Below are 25,696 nucleotides of genomic sequence, written 5' to 3'. Positions count from 1 at the left end.
TCAGAGGAGTGGGACACGACATATACGTTAAACTCCAGTTATTTACCATTTCTTGCCCAACGCGAACACGGGAAATGGTTCCGTTTATTTGGGAAGGGAAGGGAAAATCGCAGATTATTTCATCATTCTAAGGAGCTACGAGACTGCAAAGTTTGAGAACATCTGCCATAAAATACATTCAGGGTGGGCTGTTGGGGGCTCGGGAGAACCGCTAAGATTCTGTGCAGCGAACCCTTGAAGCCCACCCCTGAACACAATGTTTCCCAAACACCAACTGCAAATAAATTCAAGAACCTAAAACACGGTAAATCCGTGACGGCTAAGATCCCCAAATAAAGACGCAGACAAAATCCGTCCTTGAGAAAGTTTATTGAAAACATATCACAGCATTTTCTGCCATTTTTTATTATTATTTTTTTGCAAGGCAATGTAAACGTAATTCACAAAACTTGAGCTCTTTTAAAACTTCTCTCTATGCCATCAGCTCAGCTCATCCGCTACGATGCTTGTCAGCCAACATCTAACGTTTGCTACTTTATTCCTTACTTACAGCCAGAGGCCCAGCGTGTAGCGCTGCTCAAAATACTACATTCGTCGCGGTTTTACAAGATTCGTCCATCGGTCGAGCAAATTAGATTAGCAGAAGCTTGTCGGTCAAATCCGGGACAAGTCTTATCTATCCGATGTTCTTGATAGGATCCGTCGTGTTTTTGCCGGACAGAGAAATAGTAGAATCATGCATTATAAGGCAGGATGCAGAAGGAAATGGAATTCATTGACAATCAGACTGAAAAGCAAAATACAACCCAAGGCAGGGAACCATGGAAATGCCAACTCCATCCTTCCACACTAGTCCTGCTGCCACTGGGAATTTGGGTTCATTAGCAACACAGTAGATTCAATTCCAGATCCCTGTCTGCAAGAGATTGGAAAGCGAAACCAGATAACTTTCTCCCTTACATTTTAGCAAAGAAATGTGATCTCTACAGTCTTGGATCCAAGAATAAGGATCCCATACACAACCCCGAGGCCAAATCAGAAATGTTTTTAATTAGATAGAAATCAAGACACTTGACAGAAAAAGTTTGAAGTTCTTGAATTCTGGTAGATCATGATTTTGCCTATCGGCAGGGATTCCGTACTGATAGAAATTGGTCCTTTTGAGCTACCATGGACAGTTCAGATGTAAATTAAACACCTTATTGTCTGCTTTTCAAGAGTTTGGCCATGGGAATGTGATTAGGGGCACTCTCTAGCAACCATTCACACAAGCGGATCCAATGATCCTGGTTTCAGAAGCACACGTTAACAATTAATTGCATAGACAAACCAGCAGAAGATCCTAAGACCTAAGATCTTGGGAGAATGCAATGTAAAGATTGCAAACTCTACTCTGGGCAATACTCTTTAAGCCTTCCAGAACTCTGCAGGCTTCAGCAGAACCTATTTTTCAAGTAAAAGAGAAGTGTAATCCTAACATTTCCAAATAAACATTTTCCCCCCTCTAAAATTGCCCGTTTTACTCATTGTTCTTGGAAGAGGTGAAGACTCACCAATGACATCATCAAACTATTGATTTTTTTTTTGTAATCGGCTTTACTTTCTTTTTTTATTTTTTTAAAATGAATGCACTTGTTGAAATAACCTGTCAAAAAGTATGGCCAAACCACTTCTGTTGCTTTTTAAGGGCTATTGTATCTTGACTCAAAAGCTTCCTGCTCAGGAACTGTTTTATTAAAACTTATTCAATACAGTTGAGGGCATAATGGCTTTAATTGATCCATGTTGTTGCCTGCAGGACAGCAAAATTTAGAGATTTAAGTACTGCTTGTTATGTGGCAGAGTAGACATGCACACAAAATAAAAGGAAACCTTTAATTAACCATACACCTCTCATCTGCCTCTAGAGAAGCAGTCAAATTCTTCTTCAGTTGGCAATATTTCTGAGCAAAAAATTGCAAAAAACATTTGACCCTCAAGTAAAATGCAAATCACAATGTGCAACATGGCTTTTCCATCTCCCCCTCCCTGGATATGCAATATCCATTTTTCATTTCTACCCATTTTTCTCTGCAGAAGTATTCTTATTTATTACAAGTATATTCCTACCAACCTCCAAAATTCCAGGACCGTATCTAAGTTATATTTGAAAATACAAGCTTCTTCTTATCAGAATTCCAGCTTGATCATAAAAATGAACAAACAAGAAAATCGGTATAAAACGGCATTTAAGCAAACAGTCTTAAAGCTGCAGCGAGGAACATCCAGGGAAAAAAAAACTACTTAAACAAAAACAGTAAAATGTCATGAGCTGAATTTGGTTCTTTCTGTTTATACAACGGTCAGTATCTGTTTGAGATGAGCAAAGAATGCTATTGATTTTAAAGATATTTTTTAATCACCAAAAGGAGTTTCTACATCTGTGGATGTAGAAGGAGATAAAGCAATTGCGAGCTAATTCCCTTAAAAGGGTACAATTCTGTAAGACAGCCAAAAATTCTGTTTTTTTAGATTCAGCTGCAAAACTCACAGTGTCTTTAATGAGTAGGGCGTTGCTCAAAACGACTAAAGTTTGGTTAGTTCAAGGCCCGGCAAAAGGTCAAATCAGGTCAGACCCACAGATTCCTAGAAAATTTGCAATTGATTGCCAAGAATTTCTAGTTGCTGCTTGATGCTTTCCTCTAAAAGACTCAGTATTCCTCATCTGTAAAATGGGCGCGCCAATGCCTGCTTAGAAACTGGCATTTGTTCTGCTGTTTTAGAATGAGATGCATAAATCATCAAAGCTGTTTTAGTAATGCCTACAACCAACTGTTTCTCAACTACCGTGTTTCCCCGAAAATAAGACCCTGTCTTATATTTTTTTGAACCCCGAAATAAGTGCTTGGCCTTATTTTCAGGGAGGTCTTATTATTTTGGGGCGTGTGGAGCAAGACGGGGCTCCTCTTGCCGTCTTACCTGATTTCCAGCTGTCTCCCTAAACCTAACCAGAGAAAATGGCGGGGACCCGCTGCGCATGGGTTTAAATATTTTCGGGGAGGGCTTATTTTTGGGGTGAGAAGGATATTTTAACGTATGCGCTCAAAAGCCCAATTGGGCTTATTATCAGGGGATGTCTTATTTTAGGAGAAACAGGGTAGATGCGTGGACGTCAACTCCCAGAATTCCACAATCAGCCAAGCTGGCTGGGGAATTCTGGGAGTTGAAGTCCGCACACCTTAAGAGTGGCCAAGGTTGAGAAACACTGGTTTAGATGTTAGAAACCCAGATGATGACTTTGATTATGACCAAGAAAAAGAATCGGGGGCCCCAGATAAAGGATTGGGTTAATGTAATTTCCTTAATGTAAACCCATTCTATTTTCGGTTTGACTATTTAATTTGCAAAGACCATTTGAGTTGCGTTGGCGTTTGCTGTGCCGGATTGCTCGTGGTACCCTACATGAAAACACAACAGCAGCTGCTGCTATGGATTAGCGGGACTATCCATCAATTCCATTAATCGGGGACTCCGAAGCAATTCAATTTTAAATCCCCATTTTAGAGCAAAGCCATCTTGGCTCAGGATGAGGTCAGCTAAGCCTCCTTTACAAGATGGATGTAAGCATTAAAAAAAAATGCAGGGGTAAACCCTCTGAAGCAGCATCCTACAATCGTATGACCGTATTTTACGATGGTTTTTGCCAAAACCCAGTATTTACTTTGCCAAAAACCACACCACAGCAAACCCAGAGCAGTTAACGACGGCTGCAGAAAAAAAAGGTCCTAAAATCGTGACTCCTTTTATGACCGTTTGACGACTTATGACCGTAACGGCAAGCCATAACTCAAGGACTGCCTGCGTGCTTTTAAAACAGCAGGTCTTGAAAAGAATCTTTCTGTTATTTAGACCATCCGCTCTGCTATCGTGACTTTCAATCGTCTGGAGGGGGATCCACTCCTGAATTGTAAAGCAAATAACCATCCAAAACAAAATAAATCTCACGAATAGCAAAAAATCCTGGAGAATGAAGCCAGCAGCCAGGCAAAGAGATCTACAAGAATGGATCTCCTAGCAAAACCGGGAGGATCTATGACGTCTTCCAATGTTTTTGTTTTTTCCAACTTGGAAAATTGCACCAAAAGAAAAAAAAAATATCAAGAGAGGGAATCAGGAAACTTGCATTCCACCACAAAGACGGAAGATTTGGGGTCTCCCAAATCAGACCCCAATAAGAAGTAAAAATAAAATAAAAATCACACGTTAAAGAGAAGATCCGTTCACAGGATATATAAAAATTCTCTCTCTCTCTCTCTTGGTTTTCCATACAGCTTCGGAACAAAATATTTTTTTTCTTTTTTAAATTAAAAAAAAAGGGTCTCTGTATCAAAATATATAAGGGAAAGGGGGCTCTTTTGCGGTTTTTCATTCTTCCATCATGGCCCAAACTTCTTCAGCTTTCTGATAATATTGGTTGGCTAGTCGGCCTTTCATTGCTTGCATGGCGTCTTCAGCAGCTTCCGTGAAAAGCTCTCCTGGAAGAGACAATGACAGGTGAAGAATCCAATCCAATCCAGAAGGGGTCTCACGCACCTAAGACTCCCGGCCATGGGGTCTCATGGGACCAGGGGTTCGCTGCTGGGGGTTTGCAGGGGTTCGGGAGAACCTCTAGCTAAGATTCTGTGCAGTTTGGAGAACCCCCAAATTCAGGGGTGAAATCTAACAATTTTTCCTACCGGTTCTGTGGGCGTGGCTTAATTGGTGGGCGTGGCTTGGTGGTCAGGTGACTGAATAGGCATGGCCAATAATAATAAATAATAAAAATAATAAAGTATACAAAACTTGGGAGCGCACCGGTCTACCTTCTTTAAAAATAGAGGCACGGGTCTACTAATTGCCTTTTTTTGGGAGGCACCTGTCTACCTTCTTTAAAAATAGAGGCACCAGTCTACTAATAGCCTTTTTTTGGGGAGGCACCGGTCTACCTTCTTTAAAAATAGAGGCACCGGTCTACTAATTGCCTTTTTTTGGGGAGGCACCGGTCTACCTTCTTTAAAAATAGAGGCACCGGTCTACTAATTGCCTTTTTTTGGGGAGGCACCGGTCTACCTTCTTTAAAAATAGAGGCACCGGTCTACTAGCCACCTACAGCGCTGATCAGCTGTAGTGCAGCCCTTTGAAGCCCAGCGAGTCATTTAAAGCCGTCTGCAGCTATATCACCACCGAGAGCTTCAGGGACAGAGAAGAGGAACAGCAAGGCGTGGATGGGTGGGGGGCAGGGATTTTTGCTACCGATTCTCCAAACTACCTGCCCCCATCGCTACTGGATCATGCGATCCAGTCCGAACTGGGAGCATTTCACCCCTGCCCAAATCCCACTCCTGGTTCGCCCCGCCTGCCCCGCCCCTCCCCTCCCAGGAGTCCCCACGCGGCCCGTTTTGGATGCAGGTAAGTGTAGGGCACACATGGAGGCTCGGGGAGGGCAAAAAACAGGCATACTAGAAGTAGGCCAGAAAAGGGCCCGTTTCTAGCCTCTGGAGGGCCTCCAGAGTCTGGGGAGGCTATTTTCACCCTCCTGGAGGCTTGGGGAAAGCGTCCTGAGCCCCATGGATCAGGAGGCCGACTAAGCCACACCCACCCAGCAACCGGGCAGAGAACCCCTTGCTAAAAATTTTTGAAGCCCATCCCTGCATGGGACCCCCCTTGGGGGTCCCGGGTCAAATGGCCACGTTGCAAAGAATTTCGGAGGCTGGAATTCCTCATGGAGAAGCCAAGAACAAGCCAGCTTGGTACCTGATCTCTGCAGATCCTGGTCCAAATTAAATCCTCCCATCATCAGCATCTCCGCCTCTTTGGCAAGGAGGAGATAACGAGGTTCATCCTGCGTGCCGTCGTACTCGCCCCCTTCGTCGTAATCGGTCATGTTCAAAGCTTTGTCGTACCAATGCAAGGCTTCTTTCCAATCCTGCTCTCTGCGGAATAAGTCGGAAAACAACAGAAGCCAACGTGAATGTCTCCAGAGGCGCAACGGACGGACCGGTGGTGATGTTCAAATTTTTTCCCTACCGCTACTGTGGGTGTGGCTTGGTGGGGAGGGGGAGGTGTGTTCTGTGACTGAGTGGGCGTGGCCAACTCGATGTCACTCACAGCCACACCAAGCCACGCCCACCAAGCCACACCACAGCACACCCACCAAGCCACCCCCACAGAACCGGTAGTAAAAAAAATTGGATTTCACCACTGGGCGGGACCAACCAGGGGTGGTTTTTACCAGTTCATCGAACCGATTCAAATCATCCCTACCGGTTCGCCTGAGCCGGTCCGAACCGGTTGAATTTCACCCCTGGGATGGACTTAAGTGTGGCGCTGCAGCAGCGGTTTCCAAACCTGGCGACTTTACAACTTGTGGACTTCAGCTCCCAGAATTCTTCAGCCAGCCATACTCATTAGGGAATTCTGGGAGTTGAAGTCCACCGTCTTGAAGTCGCCACGTTTGTAGAGCCCTGCTTCACAGACTAGCGAACTGTAATAGACGGAGGGAACCGTTTTGTCACGGGTTAAATGTCTTGGGTTACAAGTCAGGCCACCTGCCCCCATACAGCTTACGAACCGGAGACAAATTCCTTGTGTGTCCAATCACACTTGACCAATAAAGAGAACAGAACAGATTTAGTGGAATCGGAAGGGACCTTGGCGGTCTTCTAGACCAACCCCTTGCTCAGGCAGGAAGCCCTATAAAGGTAATCTTTGACTTACAACCACAATTGAGCTCTAAAATTTATGTGGCGAAGTGAAATATTTGTTAAAAGTGAGTTTTGGCCCATTTTGCCATCTTTTTTGCCACAGGGTTTAGTGCAGGGTTCTCCAACCTTGGCAATTTTAAGACTTGTGGACTTCAACTCCAAAGAGCAAAGCTGGCTGATGAACTCTGGGAGTTGAAGTCCACAAGTCTTAAAGTTGCCAAGGTTGGAGACCCCTGGTTTAGTGAATCCCTGCCGCTGTTACGTTAGTAACCCCAGCTTTGCTGGCTGGGGAATTCTGGGTGTTGAAGTCCGCCAGGCTTAAAGTTGCCAAGGTTGTGGCGACCTCTGGCATAGGACATAAATTTGAAAAAAGGGCCACAAATGATTTCTTTCAGTGCCGTTGTAACTTTGCATGGTCACTAAATGAACTGTTGCAAACCAAGGACTACCTGTATAGGGATGAACCAATCAAGAGTACCTGTCTGGCGCCAGGTTCACGCCCGTGTCGTAAGCTCTCGCGACAAGAATCATGGAAGGACGGTCTCCAGCTTCGGCTGCTCGGCACAAATATTCGAAGCCCTTGGTTCTGTTTTGCTTCGTGTCCTACAGAAGACATGGAAACGGGTGGAAGACAAAAGAAAGACCGATCTGTCGTGTCCCACTCCTCCGCTGACGGCCGGGTCAGGGAAATCCAAATCAGGCGTGCCTCTGCAGCTCTGCCAAAGTCCTAGCAAAGTTCTCAAGGCAGGCAGGAGACCAGAAAGTGACTTCAGCAAGATAAGTTCGACTTTGCCTGACTCAGAGACTGCCAGAAAGCAGATCCTTTATATAGGCCGTGGGGTGTGGCTCCATGACTCAGCACTTATCCAGGCCTGCCCCTCCCTTCCTTCTGTCGCCGCCGCCTATCAATTCTCCTGAAGCGAGGGTCACTCCAGTCGGCAGCTGTTGGCAATTGACCTCCCTCAGGCTCACATGCTGTGGGGGAGGGGGAGGAGTCTAGTTGCTCCGTTTGCCTGGGCATGGAGCCAGAGCTGGGGGCTGGAGATACTTCCTCCTCTTCAGCCTGTCTGGGCATGGAGCCAGGGCTGGGGCCGGGAGGCATACTAGAACATTCCTCTGTGTTCGGAAGCAGATAAGAAGGCCCCGGCTGTGGTGAGATTGGGCGAGACACAACACGATCAAAGGGAATATCTGCAGCTCAGGGTTGAAATGAAGGGTCCTGGGTGGTCTCTGAGCTTGATGACTTTCTTGCAGACGTTTTGTGACCCAACTAGGGAACACCATCAGTGCTAGAAGAGAGTTGGGTTTGCAAACTTCAGGAAGAAGAGAATGATTATGGGGTCCTTGGTGCTCTCAGAGCTTGGTGCTTTTCTTGCAGACGTTTCGTGATCCAACTAGGGAACATCATCAGTGCTAGAAGAAAGTGGTTTTGTGGATGGAGAAGAAGAGGAAGAGAAAGGGGGAAGAGGAGGAGAAGGAAGAGGAGGAAAAGGAAGAGAGGAGAAGAAGAGGAGGAGGAGAAGGGGAGGAAGAAGACCGTAGGAAGAGAACTGTGGGGTCCTTGGTGCTCTCTGAGCTTGGTGGTTTTCTTGCAGATGTTTCATGACCCAACTAGGGAACAACATTAGTTCTAGAAGGGACTGGGGTTTGTGGAGAGGAGGAGAAGGGAAAGAAGTAGAAAGGAAGAGGAGGAAAAGGAGAAGACAGGGGGAGGAGGAATTTGTGGTCTTTGGTGCTCTCTGAGCTTAGTCGTTTCCTTGCAGATATTTCAGGACCCAACTAGGTAACATCATCAGTGCTAAAAGGGAGTGGGGTTTGTGGAGAGGAGGAGGAGGAGGAGAGGAACTGTGGGATTCTTGGTGCACTCTGAGCTTGGTGGCTCTCTTTGCAGAAGTTTCATTACCCAAACTCAATAACATAGATAGGGCCTCTGGTGGCTCAGGCTGGTAAGACAGTCTGTTATTAACACAGCTGCTTGCAATTACTGCAGGTTCAAGTCCTACCAGGCCCAAGGTTGACTCAGCCTTCCATCCTTTATAAGGTAGGTAAAATGAGGACCCAGATTGTTGGGGGCAATAAAAGTTGACTTTGTATATAATATACAAATGGATGAGACTATTGCTTAACACAATGTAAGCCGCCCTGAGTCTTCAGAGAAGGGCGGGATATAAATTCAAATAAATAAATAAATAAATAAATAAATCCTTTATAAGGTAGGTAAAATGAGGACCCAGATTGTTGGGGGCAATAAGCTGACTTTGTATATAATATACAAATGGATGAAGACTATTGCTTAACATAGCGTAAGCCGCCCTGAGTCTTCGGAGAAGGGCGGGATATAAATGCAAAAAAATAAAAAAATAATAACATCACTGGGCTAAAAAAATAATGTGCGGATCTATCTCACTTAGCAACATAAATTCTGGGCTCCATTGCGGTCATAAGCCAAGGGCTGCCTGTAGTTACCTGTAGAATGACTTCTGCAAGTATGTGATGAGGTAGCTGAGAATACATGAGGCCCAGCCCCACGATGGCTTCCAGTTCTCCACACTCGGCTGCATGTTCCAGATGGAAGAGAGCTGAATCTTGGTCCCACTCTTGATCCTTTTCGCAAAACCGGCCAGCTTCGTGGTAACGAACCATGGCCAGGTGAACCTAATTGAGATGAAGAGAACAAAAAGGCCCCTAATGGTATGTAGGAAAGACCATGGGAGACGGATGAAGAGATGCTGCTTAGGCAGGGGTGGGCCGCTAGGGGTTCGGGAAAACCTCTAGCTAAGTTTCTGTGCAGTTTAGAGAACCCCCAAATCCCACAACTGGCTTGCCCTCCCCACCGCACCCCGCTCCTCCCTGGAGTCCCCACACAGCCTGTTTTGGATGCAGGTAAGTGCAGGGCATGCGCAGAGGCTCAGGGAGGGTGAAAAATGGGCCTACCGGAAGTTCGGGAAGGCCAGAAATGAGCCCGGAGCCTGGGGAGGTTGTTTTTGCCCTCTCGGAGGCTCGAAGAAACCCTCTGGAGCCCGGGGAGGGCAAAAACACCCTTCCCCCTCTGCCGTGGTACAGGAGGCCGACTAGGTGGGCATGGCCCACCATGGCCACGCCCACCCAGCAACTGGGCAGAGAACCCCTTGCTAAAATTTTTGAAGCCCACCCTCTGTGCTTAGGGGACGATTATTTAAGAGGCCGCTCAGCCCTCACCTTCCCGAGGATGGACTTTCCAATCTTCTTCTCCAGCTCCAGGCCATTGAGTCTTTGAACTTCTACCGCCACACAAGAAGGCCTGTGAATGTGAACTCGGGCGGCGTTGTAGAGATTCCATTTCTCCACGCTGACCTGGAAGAGAGGGGAAGTCCATTGGATCTTGCGGTCTGACGTTCACGGAGATTCTCAACCATCCAAGTTACGACTGTCCCAAAGGTTTTTTTTTTTCCCAGAAGGCAACTGGACTTCCTTGTTGGTTGGTTTCGTTTCTCCTTGAAATTGTTTAGCTTCTCGTTCAGAACTGAAAAAACTTCATGGATGGCAACCAAGATGTTTTCAAGGGGGGAAAGGACCCCCAAGGACGTCCAGTTGCCTTTTTTTGGGGGGGGGGGGGGAAAGCACCTTTGCTTCAGTCTGAAGGGTTAGAGCAGTGATTCCCAAAGTGTGAGCCGCGGCCCCCCAGGGAGCCGCGCTATCGTCATGGGGGCACCGCGGAATATCTGCGCCCGCTGGGTCTGGCGCTGATGCGCCATTTCTGGGGCGTCTGGTGCGCATGCGCAGTTGCAGGTCGGATTTCCGGGGGAGCCGCGGGCGAAAAAGATTGGGAACCTCTGGGTTAGAGAAAGAAAGTGAGGAGAACCCCAAAAGAAGAGGTCTCCTACTTCACATCTTCACCCTCTACGTCCTTCTCACTGAGCTTCTTCACAATCTACTGCTGAACTCCGGGCAGCAGAAGACTTATCCGGCCAAAAATGGCTCCACGATCGGGGTGGCATTCACTTACCTTCGCTACCGATTCGCAAATGTGAGCTATGCTCAGTTATGTTCGCATGCGCCACCTCCGCGCATGCGCAGAGGGTCAAAAACAGGACGTGATGATGTCCGGGTGGGTGGGTGGAGCCTCCTACAGCCCCCACTACCGGTTTTCCCGAACCGGATATAACCGGAGGAATACCACCACTGTCCATGATGGAACCCCAAAACTTCTTTCGTAAGTTAAAAAAACCGTGCAGATTGAAATCTTAAGAGAGCTTTTTCTCAGCCATGGACCGCGTACACACACACCATGTAAAGCTGCAGCTTTTTGGGTTAAGCCAGACTGTCTGAATTCACCATGAACTGACCTTTTGTGACCCTTACTAAGTAGACCAGATCAGAAAATCAACTCCAGCCGAAGACCACACACTTCATTGAGATGGACTAGAACGAGTGTTAATGGAGTTGGTTAAAGATTGTATGGTAAAATGGGCACAAAATTTTCAACAACCTATAATGTTAGAAACATGGGGAAAAATTTGGGTGAGGAATGTTAAATTTACGCAAGCACAAAATTTAAGAGAAAATTTTTATAAAATGTTTTATAGATGGCATTTAGATCCTAAAAAACTGTCATGTATGTATCCAAATGTGGAAGCAAAATGTTGGAGATGTGATTGTGAGGATGCTACCTATTATCATATATGGTGGACTTGCAAAAAAGTTAAAGCCTTTTGGATTAAAATATGGTGGATCATGCAGAACATTTTGAAAAAGAAGATCAAGTTTGTTCCACAGTTCTTTTTATTAGGAATAATTCCAGATTGCACTGTTATAGAGACAAAACTGATTTTGAATTTAATGCTGCAAGACTATTGATTGCACAATATTGGAAGAAAGAAGACTTACCTACAATTGGAGAATGGATTAGTAAAGTATCAAATTTAGCAGAAATGGCAAAAATTTCTGCCTACTTGAAAGACTGTACACAAGAAAAATATATTTTGGAATGGAGAAAGTGGATTGATTATATTCAAAATAAGTATCAGAGATGGACTAGAACGGTGTGTTTCTCAGCCTCGCAACTTTTCAGAAGAGTGGACTTCCAACTCCCAGAATTCCCCAGCCAGCCAGGAAGCCAGGACATTATCCCTAGAGATTTTCACACGTGTGCATGCACCCACTGATACGTCTGCAGCGAGCGCAAGGAGACACAAATGTATTGAGAGCACGCTTCACACCAGACACTTAAAAAGGAAGAGTTAAAACTATTCCCAGTACATAAAATTTTCAACAGAATTGACAAAAAGTGCATTGCAACACTTTGATGTGAGTTCTGCTCCTTAAGAACATCGCAATAAGCGTCCCACGGGGGGGTGGGGGTGGGAGTTTGTTTTGTGACAACGCAATGCATACTTTATCCTCAAACTTCTCTGCAGGCATCCCTGGACAAGTCTGTATTTGAAGGAAAGAAATGTGTTTTCGACAGCTAAGCATTTAAGCACATTCTCACATTTAAGTATGTGGTAAAAGGTAAAGGTTTCCCTCGCACATAGGTGCTATCGTTCCCGACTCTAGGGGGCGGTGCTCATCTCCATTTCAAAGCCGAAGAGCCAGCGCTGTCCGAAGACGTCTCCATGGTCATGTGGCTGGCATGACTCAACGCCAAAGGTGCATGGAACGCTGTTACCTTCCCACCAAAGGCGGTCCCTATTTTTTTCTACTTGCATTTTTTTACGTGCTTTCGAACTGCTAGGTTGGCAGAAGCTGGGACAAGTCAAGGGAGTTCACCCCATTATGCGGCACTAGGGATTCGAACTGTTGATCTGCCAACCTTTCAATCGACAAGCTCAGCATCTTAGCTACTGAGCCACCCTTAGATATGTGGTAGGGAATTCCAAAGGAGCTAATATGGCCACTCTGGATTACAACTTTAAAAACATTTAAAAACCGCAATGCTGGTGCATACACTCCAAGTTCTGGAGTTGTTTGCCAAGAGCCCAAAAACAGCCAAAGAGAAGAACAAGTCAAAAAACCCAGAGATAAAAGAATAAAATTCATGCAGAATCACCCTTTTGTTCCTGAAACTCGGCTTAGCGGTCTCAGACAGTTTATTTCTCTAATAATTGGAAAGAGAAAGAATTAAACAGGAAGAAGGAAGAAGGAAGAGGCGTAAAACCACAGATGAAAGGTTCTTCAGCAATTCAGGGAAAATTAAAACAGCTTTGGCGAGCAGGTCATCCGGCGCAAAGCAACCCCAAACGTGATTTTTTTTTTTAAGGAAAAATGGGATTTATTTACCCGAGCAGAACTGCCCAAGCTGTCTTCATCAGATTCGTGTCTCCGGTTGCAGTTAAGATGACCCTAAGAAAAAAAAAGAGAGAACAATTTAATTCAGGTTTGGATGAAAAGCATTTGTAACAGCTTCATTTTCCTAAAAAAAAAAAAAAAAAGTAGGCCCAGTGTCACAGAGAGACTAACTTAAAAATGAGGCAAGTATATAAAGTAAAGTTTTCCCAGTTGCAATGGATGGCTGTGAAAGTTGGACCGTAAGGAAGGCCGAGCGCCAAAGAATGGAAGCCTTTGAACTCTGGTGCTGGAGAAGATTCCTGCGAGTCCCTTGGACTGCAAGGCGATCCAACCGGTCAGTCCTAGAGGACATCAACCCTGACTGCTCTTTAGAAGGCCAGATCCTGAAGAGGAAACTCAAATACTTTGGCCACCTAATGAGGAGGAAGGACTCCCTGGAGAAGAGCCTAATGCTGGGAAAGATGGAGGGCAAAAGAAGAAGGGGACGGCAGAGAACGAGGTGGCTGGATGGAGTCACTGAAGCAGTCGGCATGAGCTTAAAAGGACTCGGGGTGATGGTAGAGGACAGGCAGGCATCCATGGGGTTGTGTTGGGTTGGACACGACTTCGCAACTAACAACAACAAAGTATTTAAAGGCTCTGAACAGACATTTTTATCTTCCTATTTGTAAGTCAGGCCATAGAGAGACACTCAAAGCACTGAGAAATGTTTTTTTTTTCTGGTATGGATTTTGTACCATATTACTACTTATGGAGAAAGCAACAGAAAGAAATTGATCGCCAATACAATGTGGCATTACACTCCTGTAATTTCAGAAAACATTCTGCAGGTTATGGAAACTGCTGGCTTAACCTCCTCCCTTGCGGTCTAAATTAAAAACAAGTTACAGGTAGCCTTCTATTTAGCTGTTCCCTTTTGGCAGCTCTGCGCATGCGCACACTGGGAACAGGCTCCAGCTGTTCTTCTGCCCCACTGATGTCTGACTCCGAAGGCAGCTGATAACTGTCAGACGGCCCTGGCTCCCTCTCTGCCTCCGATGTAGAGCCCTCATCAGAGCCTTCCTCAGACTCCAGGGCTGGCCCATGTTCCTGCCCAATCTCCTCACTGTCTGAGTCTGCCATTTTATTTCTTTATTTATTTTATTAGATTTTTATACCGCCCTTCTCCCGAAGGACTCAGGGCGGTGTACAGCCCAATAATAAAAACCCCACAATATACACATTAAAACAAAAACTTAAAACCAAGCATATTACATAAATGGCCGAAGTTTAAAACAATTTAAAACCCTAAAATTCATAAATAACCCCAATTAAAATTTAATAAAACTTTTAAGCCAGTCCCGCTTGAATAAATAAATGCGTTTTCAGCTCCGCTGGCGGGCCACAACAATTACCTTTTCCCGGTGATCCATGTCTTCGTGATCACTCCTTTTCTCACTGGGGCATCCACTGTCTCCTCCATTTTCAGAATCCTAAGGAGAAAAAAAGGGGTGGAAAAAAAAGATTTCTTCCTTTTCAGGTACCCTTATTTTATAGACGGAACTTTGTCCTTCTCTAAGAGTCCTATCGAGTTGGGAACAGTATTATAAATCCTTGCGGGTTGAGATCCTCCAACCCAAATTAGGAAGCAGGATTTAAATCATGGGGAACCCAGCTCTGCCCTTCTAGATTATGATGGGAGATTTCACCCAGTAAAATCTGAAGAAGTTTGGTCTTCTTCTGTTGGGAAGGACCATCAAAGCAGCCCATAGTTCTGGTCCACCTGGAGATGATGCAACTGGTTCTCCATGCATTGAGTGATGGAAACTCAAAGAGGAGAGAAATATTTGAACATCACAATGAAGAGAAAGGTCTGTACACTACAGTAGATGTCTCCAAATCTTGACATCTTTAAGACTTGTGGACTTCAACTGGTTAAGCACAGTTAACTTCTAACAACTGGTTCACTTCCACTTAAACATGGCTGGCTGGGGAATTCTGGGAGTTGAAGTCCACAGGTCTTAAGAATTGCCAGTTTTGGAGACCCCTGCAAAGATAACAGCATCTTAGGAGGTTAAAAAAAAACCAGTTGATTTTTTTCCCCCATCAACCCAATGGTTGCCTCTTCCAGGACCCTAAACCGTGACTTATTCCAACCACGATTTTAATGAGCAAATTACAGTTGTGTGGTTGACAAAAACCCTGCCTTATAAGCACCAGGGCCTCAATGTACACATCACTCTAAGCCCAAACCCAAACTTTTCAGAGCCGAGCATAATATGTGAATCCAGGTAGGTCCACCAGGAACTTACCCGCTGATTATCAAGGCCTTCGTGGTCTTTTTGAACCAAGTTGTCGACGTCATTAAAGACAGGCCAATCTAGGTCAAAACAAAGAAGGATTTCGCTCTTTAAGCATTATTAGCTAGTTTTAGAAAATACACTTTTCCCAAAAAGGTTTCCACACTTTTGGCCACTACTGTACAACTTCTGGTGGCAAGCTGTTCCACCGGTTAATTGTCCTCACTGTTTGTTGTGACCCAGGTTCCTGGACCCGGACTCCTGGACTCAGATGATTCAGAAAGTGAGGGAGAAGACCTGGCAAGGCCTGCTTCTCTTGGGCCCTCTCCCTCCCTGGCACCCACTCAAAGGGAGGAGGAGGGGCCGGCAAGGCCTGATTCCCTGGAGCCTTCTTCTGATTTGGCAACGCCCCAAGAACAGTTTTAGAGTGATGCAAGACTGCGCAGACATGACCGGCGCGCGCAGCAGAAGAAGCGTTGGGACAAAGCCAAGGAATGATGGTCATGCAGTGACATCTGCAGAGACTATAAATAGGAGGCGGGACTTCCTGGTTTTTTGTCTTGGACAAAGCAATGAATTTGCGCGGGCAAACTGTATCAATGGAGGGAAGAATATATTTGTGAGTAATTCTGGCCTTATCTATAATTTCCTCGTTATCTCCAGAAACTTGGCAGGCCCGTGGGTAGACGTGGCCAGGACATTTATCTATGTAAATAAAGTAGAAGAGGAGGCCTTTGACTGACTCTTTGTTGGGAGTATTGGGGGAAGGAAACAGAACACTGTTAGGAAGTTTTTCCTTCATTCCGGGTTGCTTATAGAACCAGCAGGCCTCCACAGCTGATGGGGAAAAAGACATCTGGGCACTTACGAAGACCCTCCAACTTTTGGCTGTGAGGTGTGGCAGAAGATGGTGAAGAGGGCAAGGAGTCGAAGGCCATGTCGCTCATGCTTTCATCCCCTGAGTTTTCCGAAAGACGGGAAAGGAAGGGGGGGCGGCTGCCAGAGATGGTTCGCACCCGGCTACTGCCACACTTCTCTTCTGTGCCCCGCACAACAGTCTGAGCCGATTCCTGGGCAAAGAAACACAAAACCTCAGCTAGGAATTTCCCTCAACAAACATATCTCTGCTGAAAGAGGAGTAGGCCCTATTGCTCCCCGTTCAAATGGTGCAAAAGTTGATTTAGTTTCAACTTATAAATCAATATCAGGTGCACTTATAACGTGAGCCAAGCTTCAGTTCGAATAATGGTGGGTTCGTGAACATTTCGTCTTCGCAAAATGTCCCCCCGGCAATTTCTTAGATCCAAAGCTCCTTTGCCGGCAATACTTACAAGTAGTTTGCTACTGCGAAATAAGGCGTCCTTCTCTTTGGAGGAGAGATCGAAAGGCATCAGCCCCATACTTTGACAAATCCGGTTGCAGGAGTGAGAATGGAAGAACAAGGCCATCCCTCGCACACCTGGGACAGGTAGAGAACCATCCATAGAAAGAATGAGGAATCGTTTCGGGATGCAAATGGAGGCCTAGCAGTTGTTCTCAAAGTCAAGATCCATTCAGACAAATCAGCCATCGACAGACACATACAGATTAACCACATGTACACATCATTTCTGCCAACCTAGCAGTTTGAAAGCACGTAGAAAATGCAAGTAGAAAAATAGGGACCACTTTAAAAAATTTTTTAAAAAAGGATGGAAGTCTCTCAGAACTGAAGATGACCTCTTTTCCAATTGAACAACATTCCCCAACCCCTGAAGAAGTTAAGCCACCCCAAAGGACAATTGATCGCTCTGTTTTTTTTTACCGAGATTCCCGTCCCCAAAATCTGTGCCACTCTCGGTATGGATCTGAGGATCTGTGTACAGGTCTCCAACCCCTTGGATGTCTACAATGATCAGCTGGTGTCCGGAGCGTTCAAAGGTGAAATGGCTGAAGGCCTGCAAGAGTACGGACGCCGCATCAGCCCAACGGGAAGAGAAAGCACATCTGCTTCTATGAGAAATCACTGCCCCTGCTCAAATTCAGGGCCAACCAGAGGTGGGTTTCAGTAGGTTCTGACCAGTTCTGGAGAACCGGTAGCGGAAATTTTGAGTCGTTCGGAGAACCGGTAGTAAAAATCCTGACTGTCCCCGCTCCCATCTCTTCTCTGTCTCCAGAGTCCCAGCTTAACCTTACCAAATAGGCTCTTTAAGGTCATCCATCACCCGCTGAATGGCCAGGAAAAGAAAGTCCTACCTGCGGGGTCAGACGGATGTTGTCGTCTCGTACGAATCCTGAGTTCGAATTGTACTTGATGTATTTCCCCTCAATGTAATGTTCCAGGTGGTAAAGAGGTCGCCCCGGTCTGTTCTTCATTTCAATTATGCAGGTCTGGACAATATCTACCTACGGAAAAAAAATTATTGACAAGAGAAGGGGGGGGAAAACCACATGATTTTGAACCTTCAAAAGTTCTCTCCAAGATTCTTTAACAGATTAACAGAGTTGGAAGGGACCTTGTAGGTCATCTAGTCCAACCCTCCCCGCCCAAGTAGGAGACCCTACACCATTTCTGACAGATGGCAGTCCAATCTCTTCTTGAAAGCTTCCAGTGATGAAGCTCCCACAACTTCTGATGTCAACTTCTGTTCCATTGGTTGCTTATTCTCACTGTCAAGAAAATTCCTCCTTATTTCCAGGTTGAATCTCTCCTTCTTAACTTTCCATCCATTTATTCCTTGTCTGGCCTTCAGAAAATAGCTTGACCCCCTTCCTCTCTGTAGCAGCCCCTCAAATACTGGAACCCTGCTATCATGCCTCCCCTGGTCCTTCTCTTCACTAGACTAGCCAGGCCCAGTTCCTGCAACCGTTCATCCTATGTTTTAGCCTCCAGTCCCCCTCATCATCCTGACTGCTCTTCTCTCCACTCTTTCTAAAGTCTTGACATCTTTTTTATAGTGTGGTGACCAAAACTGGATGCAGTATTCTAGGTGTGGTCTTACTAAGGCTTTATAGCAGTGGTTCCCAACCAGTGTGCCGCGGCACTAAGGGGTGCCGTGAGATCTTTTGAGGGTGCCGGGAACTTTTGAGCTACGGAGATTTTAAATATCTATTTCCTTATAAGGGTGCCGGGAACTTTTGAAAGGCTTTCCAAGGGTGCCTCAAACAAGAAAAGGTTGTGCCTCAAACAAGAAAAGGTTGGGAACCACTGCTTTATAGAGTAGTATTAGTACCTCCCTTGGTCTTGATTGTATCCCTCTGTTAATGCAATTTAGGATTCTGCAGGAGAAGATACCTGCTTGGGGGGTTTATGGCGGTTATATTCTTCTCCCCATAACTTGGCCTCCATCTGCAGCCGCACATCCTCAAAATAGACGTCCCGGTTGACCGTCTCGATGTACCTCTTCGCCACGTAATTAAAGGCCCCTTTCCAATTCTGCATGTGGAGGAAATTGGACAGCTTTTTCCTAAAAAAAGGCCGAGAGAAACAAACATTCGTTGAAGCTAGGATGCTACGGAAACAGCCGGCATTTCACAGGTTCTCTGCGATTTTGAACATCATCCTCAACAGTTTTCTTCCTCAGCTCGCATCTGTGGAAAATCCAGGCCTACTCTAGAGAAAAGTGTTGATTTCCTGGCATACGCTGAAAAGCTTTCTGCTAGAAGTCCTGAAACAAGGGTGGGCAAAAATCAGATTTCCCCAACTTTTAAAAGTAGTTTGCCACAATCTCAGTTACTCTATTCTTGAACTGTGCAACCATTAAACAGAATAAAAAAGTAACAGAATTGGACGGGACCCTAGAAATCTTCTAATCGCACCCCCTGCTCAAACAGGAGAATTTATACCATTTCAGACAAATGGTTGTCCAATCTCTTAAAAACCTCCAGTGACGGAGCACTTGCAACTTCCAGAGGCAAGGAGTTCCACTGGTTAACTGTTCTACCTGCCAGGAAATTTCTCCTTAGTACTAGGTTGCTTCTCTCCTTGATTAGTTTCCATCCGTTGCTTTTTGTCCTGCCCTCAGGTGCTTTGGAGAATAGCTTGACTCCCTCTTCTTTGTGGCAGCCCCTGAGATATTGGAAGACTGCTATCGTGTCTCCCCTAATCCTTCTTTTCATTAAACTAGACATGCTCAGTTCCTGCAACCGTTCTTCATATTTTTTAGCCTCAAGTCCCCTAATCATCTTCGTTTTTTTAAACCAGTGCTTTAATTCTCAGATTAATGAATTAAGGTACCAGGATTGGAAATGAGTCTCTATATGAAAAGATTCTAATATAAATAGAATATCCATCACCCTTCGTTCCATTTCATCTCCAGGAATTGCCTAATTTTACAACGAGTAATAGGGTGGCAATTTTCCGGGGTATTTTGCAACGAGTGAAAAGCTTTCGCTCCAGAAAAGTGACTTATTGGCACCTTCATTTTTTTCTTGGCACCGGCTTTCCTATTTTGATTTAAACTTCAGGCATAAACTGAGATGAATTAAAACAGGGGTCTCCAACCTTGGCAACTTTAAGACTTGTGGACTTCAACTCCCAGAGTTCCTCAGCCAGCAAAGCTGGCTGAGGAATTCTGGGAATTGAAGTCCACAAGTCTTAAAGTTGCCAAGGTTGGAGACCCCTGAATTAAAACAAGAAAATGGAGCTTTTCCCCCCAAACCACGGAGGTCTAGAAACAGCTGCACACTTACGTCCGGAAGCATTCGCGCATCGCTCCTCGGCCAAAAGGCTGGAAAAACAAAACAGAATTTATCACAGGTAAGTCCTCGACTTACGGCCATTCGCTTAGAGATCATTCAAAGTTACAGTGGCACTGAAAAAAAGTGACTCATGTCCATCCTCGCACTTATGACTGTCACTGCATCCCCATGATCACATGACCGAAATTTGGGCGTCAGGCAACTGGCATCTATTTATGATGGTTGCAGGGTCCTGGGGGGGGGGGGCGGGGGGTATTATATGATCTGAACCTGCTAGCTTTGAATAAGCAAAATCAATGGCAGAAGCCGGATTTGCTTAATGACCATACGATTCATTTAATGATATGGTGATTCGCTTAACAACCAGAGCCAAAAAAAAAAAAAGTCTGCACTTCTTACCTGCGCAGCCATTTTGATTAAGACCTCGTCTTCGATCCATTCTCCAGTAACGGCATTGTACCTGCCCAATTTTTTTTAAAAAAAGAAAAGAAAATTAAAAAGGACCGCCTTGTTAAAATACAAAAAGAGAGGAATATATTATATTCCATTGAGTGGTCCTGAATTGTTGCTTCTTATTGTTTTCACAGGTTGATAACCACTCACCAGTAGCACCTGCGAGATGGACGACCCTATCAGCTGATTTCGTAAAGGAGTAACTAAATTCTATTCTAAATCTATTCTATTCTATTCCATTCTATTCTATTCATTTCCATTATTTGTTTTCTGTTCTGTTCTGTTCTGTTCTATTCTATTCCTTTCCATTATCTGTTCTGTTCTGTTCTGTTCTGTTCTGTTGTTCCTTTCCTTTCCTTTCCTTTCCTTTCCTTTCCTTTCCTTTCCTTTCCTTTCCTTTCCTTTCCTTTCCTTTCCATTCCATTCCATTCCATTCCATTCCATTCCATTCCATTCCATTCCGTTCCGTTCCGTTCCGTTCCGTTCCGTTCCGTTCCGTTCCGTTCCGTTCCGTTCCATTCCATTCCTTTCCTTTCCTTTCCATGATCTGATCTGATCTGATCTGATCTGATCTGATCTGATCTGATCTGATCTGTTCTGTTCTGTTCTGTTCTGTTCTGTTCTATTCTATTCTATTCTATTCTATTCTATTCTATTCCATTCCATTCCATTCCATTCCATTCCATTCCATTCCATTCCATTTTATTCTATTCTATGTCTTATCCTCTATTCTATTCTATTCTATTCTATTCTATTCTATTCTATTCTATTCTATTCGATTCTATTCCATTCCATTCCATTCCATTCCTTTCCTTTCCTTTCCTTTCCTTTCCATGATCTGATCTGATCTGATCTGATCTGTTCTGTTCTGTTCTATTCTATTCCTATAAAATTAAGAGGATTAAGTAAGAAACTAACCCAATTAGCCACATACTTTAAGCAGTACAAATCAGTGTTTTTCAAAACTGGCAACTTTTAACTTTTTTTTTTTAATAAGGTGAAAAAGAAACGAGGGGGAAAAAATCAAAGCGGCGACATAAACCCCAGATCCTGTAAAGCAAATAAATCAGAAACGAGTAGCGAAGCCTTGAATAAATGCTTCCCTTCTGGAATGCGAGGAACATGAGAAAACCAGACCAAGGAACACCAGAAAAAACGTGTCTGTTTGCAAAAGGGATTTTGCTCCAGTCAGAGGTTAGCCTGGTGCATGAACATTCTCCACGCTTCCCTTTGCTCCTTCGGCGTTTTTTTCGGGTCGGGGTGGGGCTAAAGATCGCGTTCTGGCATTGCTGGACGTGGTTGCACACAAGAGGGAGAAAATAAAAAAGTCCTATTTTGAGAAGAGCGCACAGGCCAAACTAATAATAGCTTGGAAGAAAAATCTTTCCAGGCCTTTTCCCCCCCTTATTTGAATACTTCCAAAGAAACGGAGCGACTAGCTGGCTTGTCTTCAAGATTTGGGAGACAAAGAAAAAAAGGATCTAGGAACAGGGACAAAAAATTTTAAGGGTGTGATGAACAAGACAAGAATCAGGTCTGAAAATCGTACCACTGAACCTTTTTTTTTAAGCTTTTCAGAAATTGAATACAGGTAGTTCACAACACAGGACTGTAGTGGAGCCGGCTCGTCGCAGTTGTATGTTGTGATGTTGTAAAATGGATCGGTCATGGGACTGACCCAATTTTACGATCATTTATGGGCCAGCCATTAAGCAAACACAGCGGTCTTTAACCAAGCCAATAGTTTGCTATGGGAGTGGTTTTGCCCAAAACCAAGAACTTTCATAAAGTTTCATTTTTTATATAACACTAGCTGATAACCTGGCATTGCCTGGGTATTTAAGAACCAATCCCCCTTACCAGAGGAAGCTGTTACCATGGAAACTCCACTGTGCTGTACATTAGAAGCCATTTTAAGGCACAACAGGCTGTATCTTAACAGAACTTGAATCCAAAATGCACACTATCACTGTCAAAAGTATTGTGATTTGATACGTAGATATACAGTAATTCATTCCTTTTCATTTCAGCGGCCCAGGCGTTCCAGAGTTATGCTGAAACCGAGGGGTGTTAGAGGTGTCTTACCCCCACAGTATTTTTTTCTAGAGAGTAAGTCATCTGTTTACCAAGTTTGGTTCAAATTGCTCGAGGCGTTCCAGAGTTATGCTGGAACACACACACACACATAGATTACCCAATTACTGAAAACAGGTTTAACCTTTTTATACAGAGCAGAGTAAACCTTTACAGCTAGGTGTGAAGGTCAGCTTGGATGCAATGAGGCTGGCCTAGAATTCCCTTTCGGTGCTTTACATTTGGCTCTAGGTGCTGGGATATGTAGTTGAGCCATTTCTGGAGGGTAGCCAATTTTCAGTCCCTTTGACAGCCACTCCCCGTGCACCCAGGTTTTAATCATCACAGCTTAGATGTGTGTTTGTCATGATAAGGAAAGGAAAGGAAAGGAAAGGAAAGGAAAGGAAAGGAAAGGAATGGAATGGAATGGAATGGAATGGAATAGAATAGAATAGAATAGAATAGAATAGAATAGAATAGAATAGAATAGAATAGAATAGAATAGAACACAATACAATACATATTGGAATGAAGAATATATTTTTTTCACTTTAAATGTACACTAATCAGCATACATTAAAATGTAATTTAATTGCATTCAGCTCTCAAAGATTAACCGTTATGCATATACTCACATACACACACATAACACAGAGAAACATCAGTCTAGTTCACATGTACACCTATACATGACAAAAAATAGAATCCTGCGAGTTTACGACACGGATGGCATTAAGGAACAAAGCAGTTACACAATCTAGCAGTCCCGTTACAGATAGTTCGAAACCTCCTCCCAGAGGGGACCAACAGAAACAGACCGCGCAGTGGGTGTGTGGGGTCTCTTTATGTTTAAAAAGTTTCAAAACTGTCACAAATTGTGGTTACATGACCGTTGGAAGGGGCTGACCATCGGAACTTCAAATCTCGGTCCCAAGTCCCCCTTTTTCGGGTTGACTGAAAACTCCAAATGGTTGCTAAATCAGCTGTTATAAATCAAAAACTGAATGGCCAGTTATGTACATCACAACTGATAATACGCACAGGACACTTGTGATATGCACACACACACACACTCACAGATAAAAACTTGATGCAAGCAGGAATGATTTAAGAGTTCAGGAGATAAGCAGGATAGATGTTCCCCGCTTCTGGAAAATAATGGGATTAACTCCAATCCAGGCACCGATTAAGTAACAGGGAATGAAATGATAACCCGTTTTGCTAATTTGATTCTGGTATCCGTCAGCTTTCTTTCAGCAGTTACGTCTCCTGATCCCTTTTCCCTTTCCAACAATATTAGGAAGAAGAGAAATAGCCGGAGTTGACTGTTGATTTTATTTATTTTATTTATTTATTTATTTATTTATCAAATTTATATACCGCCCTATCTCCCGAAGGACTCAGGGCGGTGTACAGGCATTTAAAACACATAAATACAATGTAAGAAATATAAAAACAGTTAAAAAACTTATTCTAAACGCCTATTAATTTAAAATTAAAAATATAAAATAAAAGCCAATTTAAAAACCAGTAATTTAAAATTTAAAATTTAGCTCAGCCCTGCACAATTAAATAAATGTGTTTTAAGCCCGCGGCGGAAGGTCCGGAGGTCCGAAAGCTGACGAAGACTGGGGGGTAGTTCATTCCAGAGGGTGGGGGCCCCCACAGAGAAGGCCCTTCCCCTGGGCGCCGCCAGACGACATTGCCGCGCTGACGGCACCCTGAGGAGACCCTCTGTGAGAGCGCACGGGTCGGTGAGAGATATTCGGTAGCAGTAGGCGGTCCCGTAAGTAACCCGCCCAATGCCATGGAGCGCTTTAAAGGTGGTCACCAACACCTTGAAGCGCACCCGAAAGCCACAGGTAGCCAGTGCAGCCTGTGCAGGATGGTGTTATACGGGAGCCACGGGGCTCCATCTATCACCCGCAGCCGCATTCTGACTAACTGCAGCCTCCGGATGCCCTTCAAGGGAGCCCCATGTAGAGAGCATTGCAGTAATCCAGGCGCGACGTCACGAGTGCGTGAGTGACCGTGCATAGGGCATCCCGGTCCAGAAAGGCGAACTGGCGTACCAGGCGAACCTGGTAGAACGCTCCCCTGGAGACGGCCGTCAAATGATCTTCTAGAGACAGCCGTTCATCCAGGAGGACGCCTAAGTTGCGGACCCTTTCCATCGGGGCCAATGACTCGCCACCGATGGTCAGCCGCGGATTTAGCTGACTGTACCGGGATGCCGGCATCCACAGCCACTCTGTCTTGGAGGGATTGAGCTTGAGCCTATTTCTCCCCATCCAGACCCGTACGGCCTCCAGGCACCGGGACAGCACTTCGAAAGCTTCGTTGGGGTGGTCCGGTGTAGAAAAGTACAGCTGGGTGTCATCTGCATACAGCTGGTACTTCACACCGAAACCACTGATGATCTCACCCAGCGGCTTCATGTAGATGTTGAACAGGAACAATTTTAATAAACTTAATTTTTTTCCCCCGACAAATACCAGACCTTCGCACCTTTCGCCGTGAACTTAAGACTTATCTATTCCATCTTGCAGGACTGGCTTGAATTTTAATTTTTTTAGCTGATTTTATGGGTTTTAATTTTTATTAATTTTTTAGGGTTTGATTGTATTTTAAAATTGGGCCAAATTTAGTAAGTTATTTAATGTCTGTTTTTAGTATTGTATGTGTTTTTGCTGTATTTTATTTTGGCTGTAAACCGCCCTGAGTCCTTCGGGAGAAGGGCAGTATACAAATTAAATTATTATTATTATTATTATTATTATTATTATTATTATTATTATTATTATTATTATTATTATTATTATTATTATTATTATTATTATTATTATTATTATGCACCAGGGAAGCAAAAGTAGAAATTCTTCAACCTCAAATCTCTTGGCGTGTAGAAAATATCGACCGACCTGTAGCGGGTGGCGTTTTCCATTTTGAAGTCTTCCAGGTGAAATTCAGCCCAGGGGTCAGGCATATGCTTGGCTTTCTCAATCGCATGCCTCCACGCTTCCTGCAAAGGTCAAAACTATCGCATGAGTTATTTATAAAGTGCTTTCAGGTCATTTGAACTCTACAAAAGGTCCCCCTTGGATAAATTCACCGGTCCTGATTCTTTTTTTTTATTTATTTTTTTATTTACATTTATATCCCGCCCTTCTCCGAAGACTCAGGGCGGCTTACAGTGTATAAGTGTATAAGTGTATAAGGCAG

The 25,696-nt window shown here is 44.5% G+C and overlaps 1 protein-coding gene across 6 annotated transcripts in view; it reads right to left on the bottom strand.

The window, feature by feature from the left end:
* Positions 1 to 354: 354 nt before the first annotated feature.
* Positions 355 to 25,696, bottom strand: part of EEF2K (eukaryotic elongation factor 2 kinase) — a 38,662-nt gene continuing 13,320 nt past the window's right edge. For 2 of the 6 annotated variants that reach the window (XM_058157231.1, XM_058157234.1), the window contains 17 exons: positions 25,396 to 25,496; positions 20,348 to 20,408; positions 19,940 to 19,977; positions 18,543 to 18,714; positions 17,504 to 17,653; positions 17,073 to 17,205; positions 16,600 to 16,727; positions 16,137 to 16,338; positions 15,281 to 15,348; positions 14,384 to 14,461; positions 12,981 to 13,043; positions 12,751 to 12,798; positions 9,921 to 10,055; positions 9,189 to 9,377; positions 7,201 to 7,325; positions 5,773 to 5,951; positions 355 to 4,514 (listed from right to left, as the gene is read on the bottom strand). In XM_058157231.1, the coding sequence (XP_058013214.1) occupies positions 4,405 to 4,514; positions 5,773 to 5,951; positions 7,201 to 7,325; positions 9,189 to 9,377; positions 9,921 to 10,055; positions 12,751 to 12,798; positions 12,981 to 13,043; positions 14,384 to 14,461; positions 15,281 to 15,348; positions 16,137 to 16,338; positions 16,600 to 16,727; positions 17,073 to 17,205; positions 17,504 to 17,653; positions 18,543 to 18,714; positions 19,940 to 19,977; positions 20,348 to 20,408; positions 25,396 to 25,496 (1,980 nt within the window). In that variant the 3' untranslated portion in view covers positions 355 to 4,404. The remainder of the gene's footprint in view (positions 4,515 to 5,772; positions 5,952 to 7,200; positions 7,326 to 9,188; positions 9,378 to 9,920; positions 10,056 to 12,750; positions 12,799 to 12,980; positions 13,044 to 14,383; positions 14,462 to 15,280; positions 15,349 to 16,136; positions 16,339 to 16,599; positions 16,728 to 17,072; positions 17,206 to 17,503; positions 17,654 to 18,542; positions 18,715 to 19,939; positions 19,978 to 20,347; positions 20,409 to 25,395; positions 25,497 to 25,696) is intronic. The other 4 variants (XM_058157232.1, XM_058157235.1, XM_058157236.1 and 1 more) reach the window with 3 other exon arrangements.

Source organism: Ahaetulla prasina, chromosome 14 (assembly GCF_028640845.1).
Source record: "Ahaetulla prasina isolate Xishuangbanna chromosome 14, ASM2864084v1, whole genome shotgun sequence".
In the NCBI taxonomy this organism is placed as follows: Eukaryota; Metazoa; Chordata; class Lepidosauria; order Squamata; family Colubridae; genus Ahaetulla; species Ahaetulla prasina.
Note: the sequence above shows the minus strand (reverse complement) of the source record. Positions and strands in the feature narration are given on the sequence as shown.